The 22,847-nt window shown below is 59.4% G+C and overlaps 2 protein-coding genes across 3 annotated transcripts; one reads left to right on the plus strand and one right to left on the minus strand.

Moving 5' to 3' along the window:
- Positions 1 to 507: 507 nt before the first annotated feature.
- Positions 508 to 6,870, plus strand: GDF11 (growth differentiation factor 11). Of its 2 annotated transcripts, XM_065659796.1 has the most exons (4): positions 508 to 974; positions 3,730 to 4,103; positions 4,400 to 4,560; positions 4,640 to 6,870. In XM_065659796.1, exons 1-4 carry the CDS (start codon positions 617 to 619, stop codon positions 4,755 to 4,757), a joined length of 1,011 nt encoding a protein of 336 aa, XP_065515868.1. In that variant the 5' UTR covers positions 508 to 616; the 3' UTR covers positions 4,758 to 6,870. The 2 variants fall into 2 exon arrangements, with proteins under 2 accessions (XP_065515868.1, XP_065515867.1); XM_065659795.1 differs by having other exon boundaries at positions 4,400 to 6,870.
- Positions 6,871 to 8,099: 1,229 nt separating this feature from the next.
- SARNP (SAP domain containing ribonucleoprotein) lies at positions 8,100 to 22,826 on the minus strand. The gene is made up of 11 exons (XM_065659804.1): positions 22,757 to 22,826; positions 22,533 to 22,632; positions 21,941 to 21,987; positions 21,642 to 21,709; positions 20,338 to 20,389; positions 18,489 to 18,562; positions 18,182 to 18,210; positions 17,651 to 17,676; positions 17,237 to 17,305; positions 9,936 to 10,025; positions 8,100 to 9,087 (listed from the first exon to the last, which is right to left on the minus strand). Exons 1-11 carry the CDS (start codon positions 22,790 to 22,792, stop codon positions 9,046 to 9,048), a joined length of 633 nt encoding a protein of 210 aa, XP_065515876.1. The 5' UTR covers positions 22,793 to 22,826; the 3' UTR covers positions 8,100 to 9,045.
- Positions 22,827 to 22,847: the final 21 nt, after the last annotated feature.

The raw sequence follows: 22,847 nt of genomic DNA on the forward strand, positions 1-22,847 counted from the left end.
TGCCCTCTCCATGGTTCTGATGGGGAGCAGAGCTGCTGGGGGGGGACGGGATAACACACGTAGACCCCCACCGGGATGCTTATCCCCGGTTTACCGGGGCGGCACGGTGGGACCCAACTCTCGGCAAGTGCCGGGGTCCCCCCGCCCCGCCGCACTTGCCAGGAGTTGGGTGCCACCGCTGTCGCCCCCCGTTACAACGGGCTATAGAGAGGAAGGGATTTGAAGCGGGGGGGGGTATCGCTCCGACCCGGTGGCTGCGAGGCCGTTCCCGGTGCTCGGGGGGCCGGCGGCGGCTGGTGCCAAGCCCCTGCCCGAACCTCTTTTGTGCGGCCGCAGCCAATCATGGCCGGTGACGACACACTTCTCTTGGGGTATAAAACCCCGGGGCCGCCGTTACCGCCGCTTTTTTTTCCTTTCCCCCCCCCTCCCCTTTTTCCTTCCACCCCCCCCCCGCTTCCCCGCCCCCCGGCACCGTTCCCGCCTTCCCCCCGTTCCGCCGCGCCCCCCCCTCCCCTCCCTGTTTTCTCCCTCCTCCCCCCCGTTAAAAACGTTGCGGTGGAAGCGGAACGGGGGGGGCTCGGCCCCCGGTGGTGGTGGGGACGTTTTGCTTACCGGTATGGCCCCGGTGGTGCTTTGCCTCTTGGCGGCGGCGGCGGCGGTGGGAACGGGAGGGGGGGGCACTATGGGAACGGGGAGCGCTCTGGAGCCCTCCTGCCCGGTGTGCCTGTGGCGGAGGCACAGCAAAGAGCTGCGGCTGGAGAGCATCAAGTCTCAGATCCTGAGCAAGCTGCGGCTGAAGGAAGCGCCCAACATCACCCGGGAGGTGGTGAAGCAGCTGCTGCCCAAGGCCCCCCCGCTCCAGCAGCTCCTCGACCTCCACGACTTCCAGGGGGACTCGCTGCAGCACGACGAGTACCTGGAGGAGGACGAGTACCACGCCACCACCGAGACCGTCATCAGCATGGCCCAGGAAAGTCAGTGCCGCCTTTGTTCCGCCCCGCCGCCGCTCCAAACTTCGCCGGCGGGCACCCCAATCCCAACCCCGGTGTCCCCCTTCCCACTCCCGCTGTCCCCATCCCGCCCCTGGTCCCCCCCACCCCACCCCCAGTGTCCTCCATCCCACCCCCATGTCCCTCGGTGTCCCCCCTCAAGCCCCTTTCAGGTACCGGCCCTCTGGGACTCCCCACCGGTTCCCCTCCGGCACCCCCCGGTACCCCCCCGGCGCCCCCCGCTTCCCCTCTGGCACCCCCCTGCTACCCGGGATGGCTCTGTGCGAGTGCTGGGACACACACCGGGATACGGGGAGAGCCGGTGCTGGGAACCAGGAACTAAAATGGGACTGGGAATGGCCAGTGGGTGCTGGGAACTTGTAACGGGGATTGGAACCTGTCACTGGGTGCTGGGAGCTGGTAGTGGGTTCTGGGACCTGGCATCAGCACTGGGACTCATCACTGGGCACTGGGAACTGACACTAGGTACTGGGGCCTGGTACTGGCACCCATCTGTAGGAGAACTGGGCACTGGCACTGGGGCTGGATGCAGGGACCTGGCACTTGACACTGGCACTGTTCACTGGGTGCTGGGGCCATGCTGGGCGCATGGGGTGGGTGTCACCGTGGGTGACAGCGGGGTGACAGCAGCAGGTGTCCCGGGAGGATATCATGGAGAGACTCTGCTCTGTCCATCTCTCCCTTCTTCCTCTGCCTGGCCCTTGCCTCAGTTTCCCTGCTTCCACCTGCTCCGGCAGTGGGATGGGGCTGCAGAACCCCCGCGGGGGGGGGGGGGTGGTGGACACGGGGCCGGGGAAGGGGAGGGGGGGCCGGGTGAGAAGGGCTGGCGGAAGGGAGGGAAGTGAGGGACGCTGCCCCCCCCCCGCCCCGGCCCAATTCCCTTCCCAGCCATTAATAGATTCGGGTGGCTTTGAAATTTTATTACCCATAAAATCGCGGCCCCGCCGGGGGGTTCCTGCCTCCCCCCCAAACCTTTTAACAGCCCGGGGGGGGGGGGCCGACATAAAGAGTATGGGGCGGCTCCTGCCCCCAGCTCCTCTCCGGGGGTCCCAGCCCTGCCGCAGCCGGATGCGCCACAGGGTCTGGCCGCGGCCCCCCCGTTATCATTATGATTATTCCCCCCCCCCTCCCCTCCCCCGGGGCAATTTGTGGGTTTTATGGTTCCTGAGCAGGAGGAGGGAAAGGGCTTCACAGGCGGCGCAGCCATAAAGCTCTCGTGTTCCCCCCGGTAATCCCATCCCCCCCAACACCCCCCACCCCGGGGGGTTTAATGGCAGAAGGGCCCTGAGGGGGGTTAATTGGGTCCTAAACCAATTTAGGGGCTACCCGTGACCCCACGACCCGTAATGAGGAGTCCTGGGGGGGGGTGCTGTTGGGGGGCTCAAGGTCAGCAGGATGGGGGGACATGGGGACACCATGGTGCCACTGCTGGCACATAGCAGGACTGGACCTGGGGGGGGGGATGTCTCTCCAGGCCCCCACACCAGGCGAAGGGTTAATTGGGCAGGGGTGGGAGCCCCACATGTGGCCCAGTGTGAACAAAGAGCTTGGGGGGGTCAGGAGCCACCCCCCTCCAGGTGTCCCAGGGACCTTTATCCTTTATTCACTGTTACCACAGTGACCGGACGAGTATCCTGGCAGTGCCAGGAGCAGCCAGCATGGCACAGACCTCCCCATACTCCCAGCACCCCAGAACACCCCTTGTGCCCGCCGGGATGCTAGGATGAAGCCTGGGACGCAGGTCACTGATGCCACTGGTGCCACTGGTGCCCTGGTGCTGTGGTGAGGGGTTTCGGTGCCGACTCCAGCCTCTCTCACCTGGAGAACCCCCAAAACCAACCCCTGACATAGACACATCTGCAGCCCCCAAAGCCACCGGGAGCACTGGGACACATTGTGGTGGTTGCTGGCCAGGTTGGGACAACGTCCCACCGGTGACTGATGGCCAAGGGGCTGTGTGGCACAACTTACCCCAGCTGGGAGCCGGGGGGAACCCAACATGGCTTTGGGGGTCCCCAGGGGATCAGGGGTTTAATGTGGGGCAGCAAATCGCAGGGGGTGTATGTCTGTGCTGGGCCCCCACAGCGCAGTTGGGGGGCTCCCGGTGTCGTGACCCCCATGTGCCGGGGAGGCCCCGCTGCAGCAAATGGCCCCGCTGCAGCTGGGTGCTATTAAACCTGACCGGTGCGTGGCGGGGGGCGGAATTCCCAGCTCAATTTGACACAGATGTGTTTGTGGAGCAGGGAATGCCAGAGCAGCGGGGGGAGGGTGGCCGGGACCCCTGAGCCCTGTCCCTATCCCACTGAGGCGTGGGGCTGCCCCATAGCGGGTGCATGGGGGCACTGGTGGGGTTGCGGGGACAACCTTGCGGTGCCATGGACCAGCTGCAGCACCTTCACTGGAGCCCCCACATCCCACTCAGCCCTCATCCAAGTGGGGGATCCCGAATCCCAGGTGATGCGGGGTCAGGGGCAGCCAGGACCTTGCTGAGGATGAAGGGGAATGAGCCCCAGGGCAGACTCTGGCTTGACCTTCACCTGCTAATGACTGAAGATTAGTTCCCCCTGGGGAGGATGAGGAGGATGAGGAGGGTGAGGATAAGGAGGATGAGGAGGATGAGGAGGATGAAGATGATGAGGGTAAGGAGGATGAGAAGGATGAGGATGAGGATGACAAGGGGGGTCGTGGCGCTGCCCCTGACGCCTCCTTCCTCCCACAGCGGACCCCGTGGTGCAGATCGAGGGCAACCCCCATTGCTGCTTCTTCAACTTCAGCCCCAAGGTCATGTTCACGAAGGTGGTGAAGGCACAGCTGTGGGTGTACCTGCGGCCCGTGCAGCACACCTCCACCGTCTACCTGCAGATCCTCCGCCTGAAGCCGGTGACGGAGGAAGGCAGCCGCCACATCCGCATCCGCTCACTCAAGATCGACCTCAACTCCCGCCTTGGGCACTGGCAGAGCATCGACTTCAAGCATGTGCTGCAGAACTGGTTCAAGCAGCCGCAGAATAACTGGGGTATTGAGATCAATGCCTTCGACCCCAACGGCAACGACCTGGCTGTCACGTCACTGGGGCCTGGCGCTGAAGGGCTGGTACGTGCCTGCTGTGGGGCTGGAGGGGCTCCTGGCCATCCGTGGGGAGCTGGAGTGTGATGGGGATGGTCATGGGTGGTGATGCAGCTCTGTGAGGACAGTCACAGCTCCTTGGGGACAGTGACAGCCTCATGCGGCTGGTGACACCTCCATGAGGCCACGGAAAGCTCTGTGGGGATGACGACAGCTCCATGGGGCCCGTGACAGCTCCACGGGGCTGTGTGGGACCTGGGCAGAGGGAATGGCGGGACCGTGGGGTGGTGGCTCAGTGGGTCTCATCCTTCCTCTCCCCCCAGCACCCCTTCATGGAGCTGAGGGTGCTGGAGAACAACAAACGCTCGCGCCGCAACCTGGGGCTGGATTGCGACGAGCACTCGACTGAGTCACGCTGCTGCCGCTACCCGCTGACCGTGGACTTCGAGGCCTTTGGCTGGGACTGGATCATCGCACCCAAGAGGTACAAAGCCAACTACTGCTCGGGGCAGTGTGAGTACATGTTCATGCAGAAGTACCCGCACACCCACCTTGTGCAACAGGCCAACCCGCGTGGCTCAGCCGGGCCCTGCTGCACCCCCACCAAGATGTCCCCCATCAACATGCTCTACTTCAATGACAAGCAGCAGATCATCTACGGCAAGATCCCAGGCATGGTAGTGGACCGATGTGGATGCTCTTAGAGCCGGTGCTGCTGCCCCGCACCCCCCCTGCCTCTGAACCTGCCTCTTTCCTGCCACTTTTGTGGGGGTGGGTGTTTTGGGGGGTTTCTTTTTTGCTATTTTCTTTTTGAAATACAAAGAACAAGCGTTGAGGTTCCTTTGGATGTTGGGGCAAGAGGACAGAGACGCAGAGAGATGGAAACCCCGCGGAGAAACGCTGCAGCAACCCCATGATTCGACTTGCATTGTGCAATAACGCAACCGGACGGAGATGGGAAGGGGCGGCGCGGAGCCCCAGCATTGCTCCACGGCGATAGGGAGAGGAGGAAGCCACTGCAACCCGCACCTCCGGAGCACCCGTGGGGATGGGGATGCCCCTGCCCACCCCAGGGCCATGGTGACAGCTGAGGACGGGAGAAGCCAGCAGCGGGACCCCCGGGACAGGCCTGTTGGGCTCTGGCGGCGGCTCCGGCGCGGGAGGGAACCGTCCCCTGCTTTAATTTATTTATTTATTAATCACCCTCCGGCCGGGCTCTGCTGGGGCAGCTCCCGCCCCTCCTGACCCCCCCGTGGCCCTGCGTGGGGACGGCACCGCCATCGGCACCACCAGCACCACCGGGCATTGAGGAGAACAGAGCTGCCACTTGCCACAGGCGCTGGCTCCAGTGCTGCTGGCGCTAAGGTGATGCTTGTCCCTGTGCTGCGCCAGTGCCCAGAGCTCTCCCAGGGTAGCTGGCGGAGCCAGAGTCTTGGGGGAGCTCCAGTTCAGGTGTCTCCAGTTGGGGGTCTCGGGTCTTGGCGCAGCAGCAAGGGCTCTCTGGGCACCGCAGTGCCTTTGGCCCGGCCCCAGCACTTATCCTGAGGGTGCCAATGGCTCTGACCGGGACATGTGTCTCCATCCCACAGCCGCGGTCAGGCCTGGCACGTCCGTACCCCTTGTAGCACTTAGGGACAGCACCGTGGCAGAGCCGGGGGCACTGGGATGTGCAGCACTTGTCCCTGCCTCCACTGAGCCCCAAAGCGCTCCCGAGGACATGGTGATGGCCCCATGGTGCCAAGCCCCGGCTGTGCCCAAGCACTTAAGGGCTGATGCCACTGGCAGTGCCGGCCTTGCTGTAGTGTCGCCGTGGCTCCGGCATCAGCTCCCTGGATCTGTGTGCTAGGGGATGGGAATGTGAGAACCAGGACCTCCTGGGGAGCTGAGGGGTGTCTGGCAGGTTACCCCCCATTGACACAGTGGTGGTGTTCCCCGTGGTGACATGATGGGGACAAGGTGCTCGGTCCCCTCCATTGCCCCTCAGTGCCTTTAGGGAGCTGCATCCTCCGGTCCAGATCATGAGAGATCATCCAGCCCCAGCTGCGGCTGCTCTGCTTGGACACTGAAACCACACTGGACACGGCCAAGGAGGTGCCGGCAGCGAGAAGCACAGTCCTGCAATTGCCAGCAATGTAGACAGGCCCCAGTGCCCACGAGGAACGGAGCCACATGGCAGGAAAGAGCTGGAATCTGTTTGGAAAGGACTGGAAAGGGTGCAGAGATGCCCGGGCCATGGGATCTTGCTCCTGAGTTGAGGGAGCTGTGGCCTGGCCAAGATCCGGCTGGGATCTGGTTGGGATCAACCCATACCCTTCACCCCAGCCATCACAACCTGCTGGAGCCTGGGGGGACCCCAACTATGGGCATCATGCTGGGGGGTCTCTGGCCACCGCAGCCACCCCTGGCCATGGAGCACCCAACGCAGAGCCCAGGACTCAGAGCCCCACAGGGCCCCGGAAGGACGGGGCCAGAGGGGGTACTGGGAGCAGTCAACCCCGGGCACTGGCACCTCAGCCCCCCCAGCACGGGGAGGACTGGGACCCTGCCCGGGGGTAGCTGGGTGACTGCTGCCCCCGCCCTGTCACTCCATGGTTATTATAACTGTTATTATGGTATGTTCTCCTTTCCCACCCTGGTCCCTTGTCCCCGGGTCCGGTCCTGTGTTGGTCGCTCGGGGGAGGCCAGGATGTGGTCACCGGGACTCAAGGGGACACATGACCCAAAGGCCCCAGGGGCTGGGGGAGGGGTTTAACCAAACACAGCACTTGGACGTCAACACAAATAAAGAAATTAAAGAGAAATTAAAAGAAAGATTAAAAGAATAATTGTCAACGAGTCCTGAGCTTCAGGACGGCAGCGTTGCCCTTGGGAATGCCGAACGTTTCCAGTAAACACCATGCACCAGGAGCTGGGAACCGTTTGCACTACGGAACTTTGGGGCCAGGGCTGGTTGGGCACCATCTGGGCTGGGATGAATCTGTGCCGCTGCACTGCGTCCCAAGGTAGGCATCAGATCAGGTCCCATGCTCAGCACCACATCCCAGGGTTGGGAGCAGATCGTGGGGCTCACACTAGATCCCAAGGCCAGAATCGGATGGTGATGTCGGCACTGGATCCCAGGCTTGGCACCATATCCCAAGGTCAGTGCAGATCCCTGGATCGCCAGTGCCGCATCCCCACTGGAGTGGCTCTGTCCCCCCCACACTGGTGCCCATTGCAGGATGGACCCTTGGCCACTTGCTGCGTCCCTGCTTGACAGCAGCTCCCCCCCTGCATCCCTTGGGAGCTCCCGGCCTGATCTGGGCCACCAGCTCGGGAAATGATTCCTGATGCTTCTCATTTTTCCCACGCTCCCAGTGCCGGGCGATGAGTGGGGCTGGAATCTGGTGGCATTCCCGGGTGCATGTCCCAGGTGAAGCCTTTGGACACACTGGTCCTCACCCTTCAGCTCCCAGAACACCCTCCCAGCACCTTGGGAATGCTAGCGGAAGCACCCAACACCCTTAACCCGCGCACCCCACAGTGCAGCTCCATGGGAGGCTTCACCATCCCGAAGCCTCATCCCACCACTGTGAGATGGAGCAGATCCCCGAGGAGGGGACACACAGCACATGGCAGCACCGGCTCTGTCCCTCTTGCTGGCCTCCGCTTCCCCCTTGTTGTAAAGTGGAGATTTACAAGTGGCCCCAAGTGCCAGAGGAGCCGGGATCAGAAGCAGCCTTTATGGAGCCTCATTAGGGGCTGCAGCTATGCTGGGAATGTCGCAGCTAATTACAGCCCTGGGGCGGGAGGGACAGGGTGGGCTCCGGAGGTCTCATGGGGCTGGGAGCAAGGGAACGCTCTGGGACAAGGACCAGACACAAGGATATGCTCCTGCTCCGGGTCAGCTGGGTTCCAGGCCCCGCCACCACGGCTCTATGGACACTGGCCGTGTCCCTGCTCCAGCCAAGATCCTCTGGGACACGCTGAAATGCTGTTCCCCTTTGTACTGGAGCCTGAGGACCCAGTGCCTGGAGACTGGCCTCGCCTTGGAGAAGCAGTTTTATTATGAAATCAAGAACAAGAGGCCACAAATGTGGAACCAGCGGCAAGGAGCTCATGAGCCCATAGAAAATGCTTCGTACAAAACCCGACATAGAAACCCGACGGCACCTCAGGAACGTTCCCACATGGATTCGAGTCACACAGCAGCGACAGCCCCGGAGCTGCTCGTGGGGAAGGGATAACCGAGGGCTTGCTCCGAGTCACTGGGTGCCAATGGGAACCCAACAGAGGCGGTTTGAAGGCTTCTACGTTAAAAAAATGGGATCTATTGCTTGTCAAGAACCAGGAATGAGCCTCCGGACGCCCCCCTCGTGCCCCCAGCACTGCTCTGCAGCACGGACAAGGTGAACATCGCACTGAGGAGAGGTTATGGTCAGAACTAAGAACCCTGAAGGGTCAGTGTTGGGACAGGGGTGGGATTCTAGCCATGGGGCCCATCTGGAATCCCAGGTAGGGAGATGGCTGAGGATAGAAACGTGTCCCTGAGGACACTGGGAAACCCCCATGGACCAGAGCGGGGAGAGGGTCCATTTGCAAACCATTTGCTCCAGCAGTTCCAGTTCTAGTTCCCATTGGCCTCACTGGGAAGGAACCAGCCACTGGCTGCATCCATGGCTGGAAACGGGAGACCAGCTGCTTGAGGAAACCCCTTCCCGGAGGGTGTGCCAGGGCAGGACAGCAGACACCAGCACAGGATGGGGGGATGAAGCAGTTCTGTGTCCCGGCTGCCGGGGAGAGACCCCAGCACCGAGTCAGTAAGTGGGTTCTGCTCAACTCTTCTTCAACTTGGGAGCGTAGGAAACCACTAAGGACACAATGGAACAACTATGGGGGATTCCCTGCCTACTCCTCGCTAAAACCTTGAAGAACAGTGGGGGAATGTGAGGAAGGGGGAGGAAGAGTGAGGAGGAGGAGGGCGCAAGGCTCACACGATCCCAAAGCGCTCCGCTCTTTTCCTCTTCTTTGCCTGCCAAGAGGAATGACAAGGGAAAAGCAGGAATCAGAACTAAGCAGATTCAGCTGAGCAAATCCCACCCAGAACTCAATGGGGAACCATGAGGAGTTTGATGCTTGGGAATAACGCTGGTGCCAGCAGCTCTGGGAGCCACAGGATTTGGGTCTAACACTGGGACAAAGAGTCCCCCTGAAACGTAGTGGCAGGAACAGGCACTGGGAAGGGGATGGCTCGGGAACAAAGCGGCTTCAGAGGCCGGGAAGCATGGGCAGGCGGTGGGGAGGTGGGAAAAGGAAAAGGGCAAAGGGTTAACACTGCCCTATTCATGGGGAAGGTGAGAGGGACACACTAAAACACATTAAATACACTATGGCCTCGCTCCGCTTCGCCTTGAGCCCAGAAACAAGCGGCGTATAAATCTTCATCTCTAGCAGGGGAAACAGCCCAGGGGCAGCAGAAGCCCCAATCAAGAGTCTCTGGGGAAAAGGTGCATTTGAGTGCACACAATGCCAATGAAAAGACCTTTTTGTTCCAGGCACAATCTCCAAGTGACCTAAGGAGAAGCATGGAATCCCTCGACCGCCAGCCCCTGGTGCAGGCTCGGAATGCCTCGCTGCCGTAAACCCAGCCCAGCTCCACATGCCAAGTGGCTCAAATCCCATTTGAAGTGTTGAGGTGGCTCTTAGGAGCCCTGTTCACCTCTACTGAGCCCATCTGGGTGCAGACACAGGGAGGCCTCAGCCTGGGGGAGTCTGATTGTCCGTATTTGTGTGGTATTCCCAACCCAGCCTCATCAGGGGCTGCTGCGCTGGAGCTCTGGCAACCAGGAGCAGTCTGAGGCTGCCCCTGGCAGGTTTTACCTCTGTGTCCTCTGTGGCTCCAGCTCCAGCCGAGCTCGTCACGATGCCAAACCGCTCCTTCCTCTTCTTCAGCTTCTCGTCCTCTTCACTCTGGCACAAAGAAGGACCAAGGTTTAGGGTGCTAGCAGTGCCCAGGCTGCTCGTTGCATGGGGAATCCTGTTCCTCCTGCTCTCATTTGCAACCAGAGCCCCAGCACAACCTCCTTAAGACACGTCCTGCACCCCCAGGGCACTGTGGTCTATCTGCTCGGAATCCCCGCCCCCCCAATGCCCTGAGCATGAGTGAGGGTGGCAGGAAAAGGACAGGAACGAAAAATTAGACCCCCACTTGCATCCAGCTCAGGGGCAACACAAGGGGGACATGGAGCTGTCGGAGTGAGGCCAGAGGAGGCCACAGAGATGCTGCAAAGGCTGGAGCAGCTCTGGCTCTGGAGCCAGGCTGAGAGAGCTGGGCTGGTTCAGCCTGGAGAAGGCTCCTTAAGAGGAGACCTTAGAGCAGCTCCAGTGCCTAAAGGGGCTGCAGGAAACCTAGAGAGGGGCTTTAGATAAGGAATGGAGGGACAGGCCAAGGGGAATGGCTTTAACCTGCCAGAGGGGAGACTGAGATGGGCTCTTGGGCAGAAGCTCTTCCTTCCCTGTGAGGGTGCTGAGGCGCTGGCACAGGGTGCCCAGAGGAGCTGTGGCTGCCCCATCCCTGGCAGTGCTCAGGAGGATGAGGGGCTCCTGGGGGGGCTGCAGGGTTATTTCCCTTTGGGGTGCCCCCCACGCTCCAGCAGCACGGCCCCAGCAAGCTCTCACTTGACCCCTTGCATGCCAGTGTCAGCCGCCAACACGGGTACAATGAACTTCACTCCATGTCCAGGCTCACGCTGACAGCACTTGATTCATGGGGTGCTGGAACCCAGCTGAGGACAATGACCTCTCTCCCCCCACGCTACATCCATCAGGCCTGGCAGCACCCAGCGTTGTGGGGAAAGCTGCCCTGGCTGCTGGGGGTGCACATTTAGCCCTGAACCTTGCCTCTTCTCACCTTGTTCCCTTCACCCTCACCCCACGATGGGTGTTTGTGGGGTTTGTCTACAAAGAGGGTGAGGGAAAGAGGAGGGGAACGAACCCACCTTGAAGAAGCCACTGCTGGAGGTGAAGCCTTTCCTGCAATGCAGGAAAACAGGGGGTGCTCCCACAAGCTGTGTGTGAGCCCTGTGGGACCATGGGGGTCAATAACAGCACCCACCACCATGGGAATACCTCGGGATCTGCTGCTTCTCTCAGAGACAATGGAATCATGGAATGGGTTGGGTTGGAAGGGATTGTAAAGCTCCTCCAGCTCCAACCCCTGCCACGGGCAGGGACCCCTTCCACTGGAGCAGCTTGCTCCAAGCCCCTGTGTCCAACCTGGCCTTGAGCACTGCCAGGGATGGGGCAGCCACAGCTTCTCTGGGCACCCTGTGGCAGCGCCTCAGCACCCTCACAGGGAAGAGCTTCTGCCTAAGAGCTCATCTCAGTCTCCCCTCTGGCAGGTTCAAGCCATTCCCCTTGGCCTGTCCCTGCAGGCCCTTGTTCAAAGCCCCTCTCCAGGTCTTGTAGCCCCTGTAGATACTGGAGCTGCTTATTCCTAACAGATCCATTCAAACCCTGGATCCTGCCTCTCTCCTGGGGTCAGACACAGGCGCTCCAGCTGGTGCCAGAAGAGTTAATGCCAAAAGGCATTAATTGTGGTTTTCATGGTGAACAGCAGGGCTCTGGCACCCACGGCACGGATCTGGCTCCAGCACAGCTCCAGCACCACTGCTCACCTCCATGCCCCACACAAAACCTCAGGGACAGAGCTCAGCGTCAATGCTCTGCTTGACTCAGGACCACACTCGGATGGAGGGGAACTGCCCAGAGAGTGGACAAAAGTTGATGCCAGGTTATAAAAAAACATCTCCCATGTGTGGTGCTGGGGCAGCAGCAGGACGAGCTTCTCAGAACCATTCACCATGTGAGGCAGAGCTCTGTGAGTCCCCATGTGAGACCAAGCTCCATGTTGTGCCGCATGACAGATCCTCTGCAGATGAAAGCACCCCCAGAAGGACACGGCCCAGGTTTGCAGCTGAAGCCCAGCTCCTCATCCCAAATGCAGACGCACACACGAGCCTCCATATCCATGTCCTTGGAAGGCAAAGGGTGGGCGCCTGCATGTGTGGATGCAGCCGGAGCCTTCTGGTGGCCCGCCTGTGGCCGGCTGCAGCATGACGGATGGCAGGATGAAAAGCAGAGCCCTGAGGCTTTCAGGCATCAGGAGATTAATGACGACACGGCCTTGACCTCCCAAAGGTAAAGGTTATGGAACACTCAAGGGCAAGCAGCCTCCCGCTCTATGCCCGGGGCTGAGTGACAGCCTCCCATGGGTCGGGATGTGCAGCTGCATTTGCCGCCTTTGTGCACTCCCCTTGCGGCTCCTGGGACACCTGGAGCTGCTCCACATGTACCCGCCTCTCCCATGGTGGGTCCTCACTCACCCCCCAGGACAGGAGCCCTGTCCGCTCCTCCCAAAGCCACACAAAGCAGAGCCAGCAATGCTACAACAGCACCATGGGCTTCCAGCTGGGATGTGGGGCTGGGCCCATGGGATACGCACTGGGACTGAGTCACCACCATCCTCCAAGGGACTCCAACATGAGGACCCTGCTCTGGTGAGACACACCCAGTGATAAACCCTTCTGGGAGCACTAGGATGAGCCTTGTGCAAGAGGAGACCGCGGCACGAGTCATGGAAGATCTTAATCTACACAAGGCAATGGGAACCCTGAGAAGCTGCTGAAGGACCTTTGATGTCCTCACCCATGTCCTCTGCATGGTGCAGGATTGGTCCCCAGCTGCTTCCCTGGACATAGTCACCTTCACTGCAAGACCGGCCAAGGGAAACAGGCAGCCCTGAGCCAGCTCTGAGCTGCTTCTCCCAACACACATCCTGGAAAACAGGCTGGGAAGACCAAATCCCTCCCAACTGCAGTATTTTCCAGGGATGGCAGCTGCTGGTGCTGAGCTTTCCCTGGTTGGAGACCCCAAAGGGGCTCTGTTAGGAGGAGGAACAGAAAGTTATGTTTGGGAGCAAGAGACATGGCTCTAGGCGGGAGGAAGCAGAGTTAAAGCCACTTGGCAGGGCTGGAGTCCAGCTGTTCTGAGATGGGTGATGATGGAACATCATTGAATTGCACATGAGCCCCAGAACCGCCCGAACCTAAATCAAGCCATTCTATTCAAGACCGAGGCATGCAGCACCCCAGGGTGAGGTTAACTCTTCCCAGCGAGGCATCAGAATGAGCCCATGGGATCCTGCTAGGAGGAAATAAAGCTGAAGGAGTTGGTAGAACAAGAGAACTCTAAGGGAAAAATGTGGCCACTGCAAGTGCCGTGGGGCACAGTGGAGAGGACACCACAGACACGGACACTTACTCCCCCAGGAATGGTTGTGGTGGGAAGCTCTGGAGCAGCAACAGAAGAGTGAGGTGGTGCTGCTGGAGCGAGGCCAGAAGATGCAACAGAGCTGCTGCAAGGGCTGGAGCAGCTCTGCCCTGGAGCGAGGCTGAGAGAGCTGGGCTGGTTCAGCCTGGAGAAGGCTCCGTAAGAGAAGACCTTACAGCAGCTCCAGTGCCTAAAGGGGCTACAGGAAAGCTGGAGAGGGGCTTTGGAGAAGGGCCTGCAGGGACAGGCCAAGGCGAATGGCTTTAACCTGCCAGAGGGGAGACTGAGATGAACTGTAAGGCAGTTCTTCCTTCCCTGTGAGGGTGCTGAGGCACTGGCACAGGGTGCCCCAAGGAGCTGCGGCTGCCCCATCCCTGGCAGTGTTTGCTGGACGGGGCTTGGAGCAAGCTGCTCTAGTGGAAGGTGTCCCTGCCCGTGGCAGGGGTTGGAGCTGGAGGAGCTTTAAGGTCCCTTCCAACCCAAACCAGGCTGGGATTTTACACTGTGATTCCTGACTTGGTGCCACATCCCTGCAGAGCCCAGCACTGCCAGGGTGTGCAAACCCATTGAGTCTTCGAAGAGTTGCGCCAATTCTCCTAAAACGATTTACAGGGACAGGAGGGTTCCTGCCTGGCCACGCACCCCCCCTGTGCCCCACAAGTGCCATCACTTTTGTCCCCCCTGCTGGAGCAGGCGTAAGGGGAAACCTGACTTTGTTTCTCAGGCCTGGAGGGAGCCGGTGCTGCCGTTCCCATTCTTCCCCAGCCTCTCCTTCAAATTCCTGCAGCCAAATGGTTCCCGAGCCCCTGAATGGGACATAATGACATCATTGATTGAATCAGAATAGAGGAGGGGGGGGGGTGGGGAAAAGATGTATTTGTGTTAGGGACAAAAGCGAAGTTCTGTTTCACAGCGGGGCCGGTGCAGGACCATCCGCGTGGGCAGAGGGAGGTCAGTGTCCCCCCGGAGCTCTGCCCAGGACACAGGGCTCCCAGGATACGACCACGGGGTTATTTCCAAGTGAAGACACCACCCAGCACCCAGCGAGCAGGGGGAAGAGAACGGAAGCCACAGCCTTATCTGCTGCAGGAGGGTGTCAGCACATCCTTATGTGCCCAACCACAAGGTTCTGGGCTTGCAGCACCACCATGGTAAAGCCCCCACCGTGGCCAGTGCTATTCTTCACCTTGTCACTTCCCATTATCCCAAAGCAACAGCCCACAGCCAGCAGCTCCACTTGGGAAAGGGAACATGGTGCTGCAGGGGCTGCGGACATGCTGCAGCACCCAACTACAGTGAGCCTATGCCCTGCACAGGGCTCCCACTTGGTGCTGTAAAGCTCCTTGAGGCCAAGGTGAGGGGGCGGATTCTCCCCCTCTGCTCTGGTGGGACCCCTCCAGAGAGCTGGGCTCTCCTCAGGGGTGTTCGGAATGGCAAAGAACTGATCCAGAAGCAGCTGTCAGGAGCTTGCTGGAAGGCAAACAATTCCGCTGATTGTTTCCTTGCTCTCATTTAGCTGTTTTGTACACATGGGCTCTGCTGGTCCAGTGCCCCCAAGCTCCTCCAGCACCTCCCAAAAGCAGCTCCATGTATCTCACATCCTCATTAACCAGGATTCAGCTGGCACAAAGCTGCCAGCAGGGCTGGCAGAGAACCTTAACTCCTCCCGGAGTCAATGGCTCAAGGGGACACTCGAGGGTCCCGTGCTGCTGCTTGGGACACAGCATCCTTTGTTCCCCGCTAAGCTCCAAGGGCTCCAAGTGGGATTCCTGGCCTGGAGCGACCTGGGAGCAGAGTCACCTCCTGCTCCCAATCTGAGTGGCCAGGGGTTAATCCACTAATTGCTCCTCAGGCTCCGCTAAAGAAGAGATGGAAGAGCCAATTACTTCACTCATCTGCTGGCTGGGGAAAGGTGTTTGGTAATGGAACACAAAGGTGGCCAAGGAAGCCTTTGTGTCAGGCTGAGGCCTCCCGCTGCCCGGTGGATGCCAGCACTTCCCAGCAGGAGACTTCCAAGGGGCAAAGCACCCACAGCTTGCTCCCTCCACGGCATCAACCTAAGGAGCAGCTGACGGAGAGGGACCATTCACAGGCACTGGTGGGGGGGCTAAGTACAAGGAACAGGAGTCAAAGGGTGGTGGTGGTGGGAGGGCAGCATGCGGGTGCTGGAACATGAAGCCAAAGGGGAGAGGAACCCTCACTTGATTTAGCTTAAGAGATGCAGTTGATGGCCCCGTGGTGCCTGGAGACAAAGGAGCACCTGCCTCCCACATCCCTATCCCGTACCTATTCCATCCTGAATCCCTTCGGAAAGGGCACTTTCAACTTGAAAGACTCCCAGCCCAGGGTGCTGATGGGGAGAGGGGGGGCTCCAAGCTCTACAGGAGTTCACAGGCACTGAAATCCTACCCCTCCTCTTCCCATTCCCGCTGCATGGAGCCAGGAGCAGCTCCGCAGGGACAATGGCTGATTGTAAAGCTGGGGCTGGAGGAAAACCTGCCGAGATGCATGTAAACAGTGCTGGGCTCCTGCAGGCCGAGCAGCCATAAAGAACACCCAGGTGGGAAGCACAATGCCAGCAGTTAATTAAAGTGCCCAGGCACATTCCTGCTGGGAATGTGGGAGCGTGCTCTGCTCAGTGGGAAAAGCCACTTGGAAACCCATGAACTCAGCTTCCTGGGGGAGCAAACAAAAAGGAGCCATGGGGAGGTGAGGCCAAGGGGGGACAAAGCCCATGTTGGGTCATCTGGAGCCTGAAGCCACCAACTCCTGACTGTGGGACAGGAGCTCCCAGTGAGGAACTGGTTTGAGAACTGGCTTGGAAGCTGATTCCTTCTGTAAGTGCCATGTGGCTTTCTTAACCTTTAGCCCCACAATCCTGCAGCTCAGGAAGGCCACGGCCATAAGGGCTGACAAGGAATTGATTCCTCCTGAAAAATGGGAGCTCCCAGGGACTGCATTAATGGTGCTGGAGCAGCCTCTCTCCCTCAGCTCCACACATGCCGGCTTTAATGGCTCCTTCCTCCACCCCCAGAGGCCAGGAGCCAAAGGGGAACAGTGACCTCCAATGCCAGAGATGTTCTGCATGAGGATGCCCAGAGCCAGAGGGATAACACTTGGATGTGGGGAACTAGCATAACAGGTCAATTCCCACCCCGCCCCCCCCCCCAACCCCCAGGAGGACTGGAGCTTATTTCACAGGGATGGAGGAGGATGAACCTCCCCTGCTCTCACCCGCACCAAGCGGAGTCTTCATGCCAACACCATCCAGCTCTTCCTGCTGGACAATCCCCTTCCATCAGCACAGGATCAGCAGGCAGGGGAGGGAAGGGCTGGGCTGGGTTCATTTGGGAAGCACAGAGGGCACTGGATCCACGTCAGATCGACTGACTCCTACATCCTCAACTCATCCTGTTTGCTACAAAACAGAGGAGAGGGATCCCAGGGATCCCACCCATCTCCAGTGGAGCTCCCTGGCTCCATTGCCACCCCAGGGCTGAGTTCCAGCAGAAGCTGCTTTGAGAACCAGAGGGGGGTTATGCTCAGAGCTGGGGGATAGATCTCCCCCTTGGAACAAAATCAGTGGTTTTGGGAGCAAATCCATTTCCTGCAAAGCTCATCTCACCTCTACTCAAAGAGTTATTCCCTATCATCTCCAGTGGGAGATGACCCAAACCCGCTGTATGGCGCCTCTGCCCAGCCAAAACCAGGGAGAACAACTGGGAAGCTCCACAGCTCCAGCAGGAGACACAGGTGCAACGGAAGAGAAGGAACCAGCACTTGGATAGGAGATGGAGAACCTCAAGCAGCACCTCCGGGTGCTCTGAAGGTGCAGAGTGTCCTGGACTTACCTTCTTGGAGAGTGAAGAGACGTTCAACCCAAACCTCTGAGCCCTTTCCTTCAGCTTATCCATGTTTACCTGCAAAGATACAGGAAACAAGTCACCTTTCTCTTCTAAACCCATCAGCACTCAGGTTCTAGAGGGAGCTAAAAGTGCCAGCCCTTATCCCTAAGGAACACAGGCTTCCAGGGATGAGCCCTCCCCAGCCTGTGCTGCTTATGGTGCTGCTCTGCAAAATCTCCAGCACTGGCACAACAACATGGTGGCTACCACATCCTGGCTCAACCACGTGCCCTCATCCGCAGGCGAGAAGCATGGAAATGGGAGAGGGACCCTGCCACGCTCCCAGGGGATGGGGACCTATCTTTCAACACATGCCAAGGGCCTGACCAGCAGCAACTCGAGGACAAGAAAATTCCTTACCGTGGGTTTGCTGTCTGAGGAGAGGCCTGAAAGGAAGAGACAAGAAAAGGGAAAACCCAATTAGAGAACAATCATCAGGAGCAGGATCTTACCTACAAGGACACATGGGAAAAGTCCCACCAGGGACTCAGGAACTGCTTTTCCTATTTTCTCTCTCTGTTCCCAGCACAATGAGTCTCCCAGTTCCTGTTCCAGCTTCTCCACTCACTGCCACTGTCCCACCTCACTAAGACACCCCTGGCAATGGGACCTGGTCATTTATGAAGCCACAGGATGCTGCCTGAGAACCCCACGTGGACACCTTGTGTCCTCCAGCTGGGCTTGGAATGGGGACACACTGGGGAAAAGTGTCTGAACTACCAAGGGAACAACGTGTGGCCTCCCTTCCTGATCCCACAATGCCCACTTGGAACTCCTGGGCAGGAAAAGGAGTGTTTAAACCCCAGGTTATCCCACCAGCACTGTTCTGCCCCCCGGTAACAACAACTGCACCAGGGAACTCCAGGCACTGGTTCTGCTTCACCCCCTCACCTTTAGTGGACACCATGGCCAAACCAAACCTGCCAAAGGCAAACAAGAGCTGTCAGAGCAGGGTCAGCCCCGGAACCCTCCCTGCCAAGTGCTTCCCATGAGGAAGACTGGGTTGGGGGCAAGACTAACTGAGACCCAGCATTCCTGGCTGCAGGCAGCACTGCAGCAATTCCAGCTTCCCTCCAACCTCCCCCCTCCCAGTGCAGGAACAGCAGCAGGATCACTGGCACATCCCCATTCCCTTGCTGGAGTCCCACCACCCACCACCCCCAACCACTGGTGGCTGTGGGGGTTTGGGAGCACCCACCGTACTGCCCGTGCTGCCTTCTTGCTCTCCAGGCTGACGGGTACGTTGAAGCGCTCAGCTCTCTTCTGCATGCGCTGAAGGGAGAGAAAGGAACCACCTGAGGAGGAGCCACTACAGGCAGGGGCTGGGGAGGAGGTTCTGCAGGTGGAGGAGGCCAAGTCAACACCCTAGTGGGTGCTGCTGGACTGGTAGCACAGAGGCTGAAATGGGGGAACTCTCCCTTGCACCCCCAGGTGATGGCAGAGATGCTGCAGGGACCTTCTCCTCCCCCGCCAAGAGCCACCCCAGGGCTGGGGCTTGACCAAAAGGAGCTTTAATAAACATCAACGTAATAACAACTGAGAGGCAAAGAGGGTTTCCTTTCGTTCCCTTCTTTCTCTCTAAAGGCAAAGGAATATGCTGGGAAAGGGGATGGGGATGTTGGTTGGCTTGGCCTCCAGAGCACAGTTTAGCCTTAGTGCTGTAATTCCAGGTGAATTTTGGCTCTGGAGAAAGCCCCAGGTGAGGGGGAGAAGGGAAAAGCTTGGAAGCTTTGGAAGCTCAAGGGTTTGCATCTCTGAGTGTTAAATCCCCTTAAAGGCTTAAGGGAAATAGTTCACATTTCATTCTAAGGCAAGGGCCCAGCAGCGTGTTTGGGGTTAGAGAAACAGAGCTTAGTAATGGAAACATTGACTTTAGCCACGAGCCCAGCGAGGAGTAGGACAAACATCCCCATTGGAATGGCAGCGCTTGGAAAAGATGGAGCAGGACCAGGGATCCCACCCTGCAGCACCAGCCGGGACAGGAGAATGTAGCACCCAGATCCCAGTTTCCTTATTCTTTGGGACAAAGTGAAGAATATCCCTGAGGAATACCTGAAGGGGCAGCAAAGACTGTGACCATGGATCACAGAATCATGGAATGGGTTGGATCGGAAAAGGATCTTCAAGCTCCTCCAGCTTCAACCCCTGCCACAGGCAGGGACACTTTCCACTAGAGCAGGCTGCTCCAAGCCCAGTCCAGCCTAGCCTTGAACACTGCCAGGGATGGGAAACCCTCCTCAGGGATGGGGAACCATCTCCAGCACCCCTTTGCCAAGCCCTGGGGCCGATCCACACTCAGCAGCAAACCCAAGCCTGCGAGCAGCTTTGGACATGGTTTGGAGCACACCCAAGAGTCCAATGGGAGCTCTTGCCCTGAAGGCACCACCACAAGGGCAAAGGACATTCATCCACTCCACCCCCCCCAGCCCGGCCCATGGTTGTGTCCCGTCCCCCCCAGCCCCGTCCTCTGCTTGCGACATCCCGTTGCCGTGGAAATGGTTGTGGCCCAAAGAGGAGATGAAAAGGCTCTGAGTGGTGCTGAGCAGCAGGGAGCCCAAACCTGTGTTTGCACAGGGAACAGGAGCCAGCAAGGGGGGGGGACTGGAGAACCACGGGCAGGCCCCCTGAACTCCAGATTTTCCCAGAGAAATCACTGCTTGCTTGCAATGGCAAAGGCAGGGCAGATGATGGGACGATCCCTCAGCTCAGAGTGGATCCCTCCCCTCAAATGGATCCTTACCAAAGCTTTGTGGCTGCAGTGAGCCCTAGAGAGGGAATAACAGCCTGGAATGACTGGAATTGTGACACTGGGATACTGAAGAAGGGTTATGGGGTTGGTGGTGGAAAGAGAAGCTAAGGGACAACAGAGAGGAATGTTCCCCAAGAGCTAAAGGAACCTGCTGCAGGGTCCCTCACAGCCAGCAGCACCACAATCCCAAGGGAAAAGAGAGCAGGTTTCCTATGAGAATGCTGACACTGCCTCAGCTACACCCTGGAGATGGAGGAAGTGAGGAAGGAAACTGAGAGCAGAGGAGGAGGGACCTCACCTCCATCTGCGAGATCACCGATGTTATCTTCACCACCTTCTTTTCCGTGATCCTGCAGAGACGGGAAAGAGATAAACAGGTCACAATGGGTCCTCCTCCCACCCAGCACCACCACCAGCACCCTCGACCCAGGGCTGAGCATCCCAATGCCAGCGTGAAGGGTGAGCCATGGAGCACAGTGAGCCCCACCAGTGCCTCAAGTGCTCCCAAATCCCTCTGCCAAAAGGAAGAGGGGACAAGTCACCGGACCCAGCCGTGCTTGCCATTCTTTAATGCAGGAATGGTCAGAATCAACCAGGCTGGAAGAGCTTTAAAGTCATCCAATCCAACCATTCCCAGCACTGCTAAGACCACCACTAACCCATGGCACTGAGGGGTTCACTACACTGTGTGTGAGCACTTCCAGGGATGGTGACTCCGCTACTGCCCTGTTCCAATGGAGAAGGAATTGTTCCTCATCTCCACCTAACCCACCCCTGGCACAGCTTAAGCCCCTTTCCTCTTGTCTCATCCTTTGGGAGCAGTGACCTGGCCCCATCCTTCTGTCAGAGCATGGGGAGCGATCAGGTCCCCCCTGCTCTGAGGTTCTAGGGTTCAGGGGGGTCTCTCCCAGCCTTGGGCTCCGATGGGGAACACTCAGCTCTGGAGCCCCCTTTGGAGCACTCCCACACAAAGGCTTCTTGTGTTCCAGCTCCGGGGCAGCAGCAGCCACACACAAAGCCCCAGGGCCGGCAGAATGGAGGGGGCGTGCACCAGAGCTCTGCTCCCAAAACACAGCCTGGGCTCCGGTGGGGGGGGGAACAAAAGAGAAAGAGACAACCTCCTCCTCCTCCTGCTGCTGCCAACAGCTCCCATCGCACACCACCCACCGGTCTGGGAGCTCCTGGCTTTTGTTCCAGCCCCACGCAGGATCCTGCTGGATGCCCGGGAGAGGAGGGATGGGTTCATGGCACTGCCACAGGAAGCGATTTTGCCGGGACCGGGGCTCCTAGAGCTGCGGCTCCGCGGGCTCAGGACGCCCCCTTCTGCCCGCACCACGATCGGGCTCACCACGGCTCAATGAGGGTGAACTGGGGCTCACGGCCGCTCACTGAGGGCTCACTGCAGCTCACTGGGGGCTCCCCATATCCCCTGAGCCGCGCAGGGCAGGGCAGTCAGCCACACCGAGCGCCCACCAGCCCCCAGGATCCAGCACAGGACTGCCTCCCGCTGGAATTGCACCCCACTTCCAGCACCTCCCCCCCCCCCCCCCCCGAGCCCTCCCAGGCCCGGCTTGGCTTTCTGCTGCTCAGAGGGATAGTTACACATCAGGCGAGTTTACAGGAGGCTCCTCAGCTTTGACCGGCGGCTCCACCGGCTTCTGCTCCTCCTCCTGCAGGGAAAAGGCAGGAATGACAACAGCCAAGCACGGAGCAGCCCCGAGGCCAGACACAGACCACTGTCTGGAATCCAGCCCCCCCCAGATCCAGGGTTCTAGGGCTGGGTGTTGAACGTGCCCCACAACAAGGAGAGATTTGTGCCGGCCACGAGCTGGGACAGCCACATGCTCTGCTCCTCCTCACCGCCACATCCCCTGGGTCCCAGCCCCTCAGCACAGACCCACCTCTATTTCTTCTCCTAGGACATCTTCTTCATTTGCCTCTTCTTCAGCTGGAGGACAAAAGAACACGAGTGAGTGACAGCACTGACACCTCCAGCTTCCCACGAGGAGCCTGGGATGAGAATGGGACTTGGGAAAATGGGAAGCAAAGGCTGTGATCATGGATCACAGAAGCATAGAATGGTTTGGGGTGGAAAAGGACCTTAAAGCTTCTCCAGTTCCATGGGCAGGGACACCTTCCATTAGAGCAGCTTGCTTCAACCTGGCTTCAAAGGGATGGGACATCCAAACTTTCTCCATTCAGCCCATTCCAGTGTCTACCACCCTCACAGGGAAGAACTTCTGACCAAGATCCCATCTCGATCTCCCCTCTGGCAGGTTAAAGCCATTCCCCTTGTCCTGTCCCTACAAGCCCTCGTAAAAAGCCTCTCTCCAGATCTCCTTCAGCCCCTTTAGGTCCTGCAGCCGCTCTAAGGCCTGTTTTGTATTGGGGCCCCAGAGCTGGACACAGCCCTGCGGCAGGGAGGGGAATGTCCGGAGCCTCTTTTCACCCCTCTTTTCACGCCCTTGTTCCCCCGCCTCGGCGGGCACCCACCGTGCTCCTCCAGGTACGCCTGCAGCCGGTTGATCAGGTCCTGCTTGTTGCCCTTCGCCTCCAGGCCGCGGGCCAGGCACTCCTGCTTCAGCTCCGCCAGCTGCGAGGCGAGAGGCGCCACTCAGCATGGACCGAGCACCGCACCCACCGCGAGCTCCGGCCTCGGCCCGCCCGAGACCCCCCCATCCCCGCCCAGGACATCCGGTCCCGGGAGCTGCCGCTACCTTCAGCTTGTGCAGCTCCACCGCCTCTGCCGCCATCTTGTCACCCGCACAGCCGGCGCCAACCCCGCCCCACGGCCCGCCTCTAGCCCAA

This window comes from Lathamus discolor, chromosome 23 (assembly GCF_037157495.1).
Source record: "Lathamus discolor isolate bLatDis1 chromosome 23, bLatDis1.hap1, whole genome shotgun sequence".
In the NCBI taxonomy this organism is placed as follows: Eukaryota; Metazoa; Chordata; class Aves; order Psittaciformes; family Psittacidae; genus Lathamus; species Lathamus discolor.